General features: G+C 31.7%; 1 protein-coding gene across 1 annotated transcript; it reads right to left on the reverse strand.

Annotated features, from left to right (window-relative positions):
- Nucleotides 1-3105: 3105 nt before the first annotated feature.
- On the reverse strand, nt 3106-6120 carry LOC116111028. The gene is made up of 3 exons (XM_031397235.1): nt 5622-6120; nt 3676-3936; nt 3106-3589 (listed from the first exon to the last, which is right to left on the reverse strand). Exons 1-3 carry the CDS (start codon nt 6036-6038, stop codon nt 3401-3403), a joined length of 867 nt encoding a protein of 288 aa, XP_031253095.1. The 5' UTR covers nt 6039-6120; the 3' UTR covers nt 3106-3400.
- Nucleotides 6121-6529: the final 409 nt, after the last annotated feature.

A 6529-nucleotide genomic window follows, 5' to 3' on the forward strand; every position in this document is an offset into this window, starting at 1 on the left:
AAAGATTTTTAATTTATGAGTGAGATATAATTATTATATCTCCTATTTATTTTAATTATTACATCGTGAAAGGTGAGGAAATTGAGAAAAAATATTATACAAATTAGAAAAATGATTAACTAAACTAGGAAGATCAATAGTTTTTAGTATAAAAAAAAAAAAAAAAGATTTTTATTCCATGGCCAATAACAAGTTGGAAGATACAACAAGCAAAACATTTTAAAGTTCTGAGTACAAGTACAACAATAAAAATGTTTCCCATATTTTCACATCCCAACCAAATACCCATGTCTAAATTTTTTTTTCTAAAAAATGTAATATATCTCCAAATTACAAATTAAAGCAGTCTAAAATATTCGTCACCAAATTCACCCCTTAAAAATAGAATCTTAACAAACAAAGAATATTTCAGGTACGATTTTTAAAAAGTGACACTTTCGATCCAAAACTTATGAGACAGTGTTATTCATCTCCGTAAACCCAATAGTTGTTAGTTGTTACACAAAAACAAATTGATCATGGGTTAAGTTGAAAATCGACAAATAAAAAGTAAACCCCTTAAATATGCCCTTTTTTTTTTTTTTTTGTGTGTGTAATAGGAGATGATTTATTTAAAAAAATTATGTTTTGGTTATAATTTCAGTTTGGTTCTTGATTTGAAAAGATTAAAAAATCAAATTTGGTTATATTTAAGGGTATTTTAGTCTCTTAAGATAACTAGAAATCTAGAATAGACGTAAATGTCCGTTTTTCAAATCTGAGGACCGAATATAATTTCACCAAAACTTAAAAGGATTTAAATGTTCTTTCACTCCTAATGAGAAACGAAAAGTAGACCCTATGGTGGGCCAAATTTTGCCCTTCAGACTCGAGCGGGGTGCAAGTTTTGTAGACGCCCGTTTACTTTAATGCAATTGTAGTACAAAATTCACATGATTTTATGATAAAAATAAATAACATTCATTAATGAACTTGACTTTTTGGGAAAATGTTTGACCTGAAATTGATGAACTAATTCAAATTGGCTTTTGAGGCATCCAAAATTCCAAATACATATACTTAAAAAGACAATAAGGGCTTGTGGGAACACAATAAATCACCCATAAAGTGCTCCTTTGTCCCTTTCTGTTTAGTTTTTATTTGACTTGAAAATAGGAAGAGGGTTCTTGTAAACTTAACTAATTTGGTTAAATTCTTGTTTAAGGATCCTTTTTTATAATTAATATTTATTTTCATTGATGATGTCTCTGGAAATTTTGACTTTGAGAATGATGGACTGGCTCAATTTGGCTTTTGAATTTCCCCAAAGTCTGAAGAATTGACTTGTGACACACTAGGGCTGTGTGAGTGTGACCATTATAAATGACCCAAAAAACGTGTCTTTTTTGGACCACATATTCTCTCTTATTCATGCGAAAAAAAACAAAAAAACAATTTCACTGTTTCAGTTTGCTGACATGATAAATTTGTCAAATAAAACAATGGTTGGTGCTTTTAATTCTCAAAACCACCATTTTTGCGGTGGTTATTGATAAACGGTGGGCATTGATGAATCATGGTAACGATTTAATAAAATAAAATGTGTGGGTGTGTGTCAGCAAAATGAAATAGTGAGATTGTTTTATGTAAACTACAATTGATAGCAGAAAAATTTTCATAGGTTCATATCCAAGACTTAGTTAATATATTGATTTATTCTATAAATTTTGTAAAATTATCGAAAAATATCTCACAAAATTATCAAGATTAAATTAAATCTACTCCAAATTTTGTGAGATTACAAACTTTGATGTCGTAGTTGTGAACGAAAGTTTATAAGATTTGATTGTAAGTATAGTATTGCCTGTCTGATAGCAAAAAAAATTAACTCACAATTTAATCTTTCAAATTTTCTCTCACAATCCCGACATGACATACTTTATTTTATTTTTACCCCAACCTTTTTGGAAAAATATTATAAACCCACTAAGAAGTTTATTGAATTTCAAAAATTATTCCTACAAAATTATAAAACTCATTGTAAAAGTATCTAAAATCATGTTAGTAAAGGATGTGGAGTAATTTCTAAAAAAGAAGGTTGATAAAGTTAAATGATTCTTTAAGATTTTTATTAAGATAGTTTATGATAATAATTACTAAAGTATGTACATCTCATAAAAGATTATTTTTTTTTCCTTTTTGTGAACATCAGGTTTATTTTAATATAAAAAGAATATGAAATACAATTTCTAAATTATAAAAATTTAAATAATTTCAAAAAGAATTTAAAGGAAAAAAAATCCAATTTTGAGCTTCTCCTAAAGATATAAAACAACTTATTTTATCATCAATAAACTCTTCTTAAATTACCAAAAAAAAAAAAAAAATAATAATAATAATAATAATAATAAAAGCATTAAAAAACTCATATTACCCAATTAATAATTAATATGAAAAATAAAAAGCTTTTCTTATTATTATTATTATCTATTTTTATATTGTCCTCCCTTTCCATGATACAGAAACCAAGTTTGGTATGGGCAAATACCTCTTTTAATTGGATCTTCAAAACTATTATTTTCAGTAATAAAATGGTAGTACTAAAAATAATCATTGGAATATCATAAATCAAAAGCTAAAGTAAATAAAAATTAAGTAGTCAACAAGTTAACAAGTGGTTAATATTCAAAAATGATTGGCCTCAATGACTTGACTAAATTCATATTCATGTATCAAATTAAAGAGTAAAATCAAGCTATTCAAAAATTTTGCAAGACTCAAATATTTTCTCTTTCACTAACCAAATTGCAGCCACTTTTTCCATCTCAAATACCACAAATTGCTTCTTTATAGTTAATAAACCATGTCTCTCAAAACTTTGACAAAATATAAAAAGACTTTTCTTAGTTTCAAAAACTTCATCAACCTAATAAAGTCTTCGATAATGGAAGTATATCGCTGCAAACACACTCTCTTTATCATTGGCTGGATGAATTGCAACATAAATCACAAAAGACTTTTCACAATTAAAATTGTTATATACGTGTGACATATCAAAGAGTTGGAAATTTCATATTAAATCATTCATCTCAAACTATGTAAAGTATAGAATAATTAAAGCACATGATATAAAATTTGTGAATTTTAGCCTTGGCGGCGTCTACATCAATTTTCAAAAATACAAGTTTGTTGTACATATAATTGATCTTACTGAATTTGGAACATAAATAAACATCAATTGATGTAATTTTCGAACAATATACAACAGCAAGAGAATACATTTGAAGGTTCACTAGATTATACATCAAAATGTGTTATGACTAAACAAAGAAACTATATTCCAACAAATCAGAGAAATTCTTTAAAAATATCTTTTTTTGGAGACAAATTCTTCTCATTTTTTTAAGAAAAATGTTGAAATCTATTTTAAAGCATTTGAAACCGAATAAATAAAGTCCAAGAAGCCAGTTCCTTTGAGAAGGCCCTTACCAGTCAAGAGTTCAAAATCTAACAACAAAAGGAAGCCAATTACGGCAGCCTTCCCGTTTATCAATTCATTTTTTCGGGTGAAGCCAAACCCCTCTGAATCTTCATCAACCACCATTCTCACCTGTGACATACCATAAACAAACAAATAAAACAGGAGAACTCAAACTACTAATTTACTATGCAGACAAGACTAAGCTTTGCAGTGACCTCATCAACATTGACATCTGTTGCAGTTACTCCGGGTTGAGCTTTTCCACTAAAAACAATCTCTGCAGCTGCATCCGATTTTACAGCTCCTCTCATATTGATGTAAATATTTTCTTCATCAGTTTTTACAGGATAAACAAACAGTGTCCTTAAAGCAGGTGTAAGAACTCTCAGTACAGGGTTTTTTGGATACCACTCCTTGATGTCTCCAGTCCGAAGATCAAATATGCTATCAGTTGTAGGGCAAACTATACAACCCTCCTGCAGAAAAGAAGAGACAGATAATCAAGTTTTTGTTTATCTCACCCCAGGAAATCACAACAAGAAAGTTCTAAAATGACAGGGCATGAACATGAGACAGAAATGTCAGATGTAAATTGACAGGTCCACAGTATATTTCACAACAAATCTGTAGATCCTTTACCAGTCATGTTTTTCTGTTGATTCAAGGAAACAATTCAATTATGTACCAGTGGGTCAACAACTATATCCATCTTGATTATCATAAGCTGTTTGTGTGCAGATTATGAGTCCAAACTGTAAAACCTTTGGAAACCCTGTGTAAGGCTGATAGTTTCAAGGTTTCACAATCCGAATTTTTTGAACAATGGAAAATTCATTCATGAAACTAAGAAACAAGCAGTCTATTGATGCTTTAAAACTCACAAATTTTTGGCATAAAGAATCAACAAGCTAAAACCAATTCAGTAATATGAATAAGTGGAACCATTTCTATTAAACCTGGACTATGACATCTTTAGTTGTATTTATATTTAACCTTTCCCCTCATTCATAAGAAGCAAAGGAAAACAATAAAATAAAATCTCAATATCACTGAGGTAACAATATTAACTGTTTTCCACATGTTAACTAAAAGAGGAATACATGTAGATTCTTCTCAAAACAATCTTGTGTAATACCTTGGGCTAGTACAGATTTGTGCAAGTACCCTAAATCTATTTTGTCATCTTCATTTCTAAGCCACTCAACAGTACATGTTACATTTAGCCTCTTCTCCTTAAGCATGGAATCACAAAATCATAACACATTCCACTTTGTGAAGCAAATCTATCATTGTCATCAAAAGAGTACTAGGTCCAATTCTCTGCAGTCACCATGACACAATTCATGCACTCAGCAATTAGCATGAGCAATGAAGTGCACAATTTGGCACTTCTCCAACCAGGAAAACAGTGATCGGATCAGAGGAACACCCCATGCCCGGTCTAATGCAATGTCTATAGGCCTGGTTAACCAACAGAAATTCCTCAAATACTAAAAATTCTTAACTAATAAAGTTTCTTTCAAAATTTATGATCTGAAGCCCCACATGTCAGATTACTTCTCACTTACCATAGAGGAAGCAAGTTCTTCTAAGAGAGAACACTCTCCATGACACCAAATCCACAATGCAAGAGCCATGAAACACTCAACAAGTTCCACTTAAAGCACTTCATTGCAAAACAGGAATTAGTTCAGCTAGATCATATATTTCCCAAAGAGAAGCGAAACCAAGTTTGTTGATAAATAACCCAATTCTATGTTTTAAAAAAAAAAAAAAAAAATTCAATTCCAAATAACTTGACCAAAATAAAAATTTACCATATAGCTTTCAACAGACGAACTTTGCACTAATTATACTCAGAACTTCTCACTACTAATATATTCCAGGCATTTTGTCATATAGGTTTCACAATCGAACCCGAAACAAGCGTTAGTAACCCACATGCCTAACCACTCTAACTAGACACTCTGGCTTCTCCTCACTACTCACATACAACATTCAACATTAACAAAACATGATGTCACAAATTGTCACACTACAATCTAACGGGACTTTTCCTTGATGCACAAAAGTACACGAAATTATTAATTCGATCCAAAAGTTCCAGAATTTTAAGTAAACATCCCCTTAGTAAAATTTTCGTAGGAACTTCATCAAATACCTGGGTGAGTTTGGCATTGAGCAAGCCTTCAGTATAAGCACCTTCAGCAGGGGACTTATTTTCAATCGCAAAGACTTCATCTTTATACCACAAAAGCAATATAGTCTCCCCATCTTGTATAATCACGCGCCGCTCTCCCTTCGGCAGCGCCGCCAGCGGCACAACGGGAACCCAGTTGTCTCCTCCGTCTCCGGACGTCGAAGACCCCTCCGCCACCGACACTTCGGCCGCCTTACACGTCAGTTTCCGGCATGTGGGTGTGGTCTTCGGAGGAGCAAAATGGTAATTCAGGGACAATGCGTGGCGGGTTGTTGAAGTGGGAGGACGGAAGGGTGGAGCACGACGGTGGGTAGTGGAGGAGGAGTGTGGAGGGGTAAAAAGGTAATTTTGGGAGAAGGGTGAGGGCGTGCTGGCCATGGAGATTTTTGTGAAGAAGAGAAGTGAAAGGGAGTAAGGGAAAGGGAAGGATATTGCATTGCCACAAAAAGTGGATAATTTGGAAGCATGAAGGGGTGTTTGTGTAGGTTTGTGAACCACAATTTTTATATTGTATTTTGCTTTGAATTTTAATTTAAAAATAGTAAGAAAATATTTTCACAATTTTGGGATTTAAAAAAAAAAAAAATTCAATTTTTTCGGATACAAGATTGCTTAATATAAATATTTTCTTTTTTTTGGTGACGAAGGGTATCTGCCTATCTGGGTCAGCTTATGAGCACCTCAACTAATCTCCTGTGGTTTTAAAGTTGACAATCAGATAAATCTCTATTAGCAACTCAGGTAGATCGAACTTAAGATATCTTGAGTAATACATCCAAATGTCATAATTGACTAGTTTAGTATAATTATTCCCTTTCTTTTAGAAAGTATTATGTAACTCTTTGATAGTAGATTTTTTAATAATTTTA

This window comes from Pistacia vera, unplaced genomic scaffold (genome assembly GCF_008641045.1).
Source record: "Pistacia vera cultivar Batoury unplaced genomic scaffold, PisVer_v2 Contig623, whole genome shotgun sequence".
Lineage (NCBI taxonomy): Eukaryota > Viridiplantae > Streptophyta > Magnoliopsida > Sapindales > Anacardiaceae > Pistacia > Pistacia vera.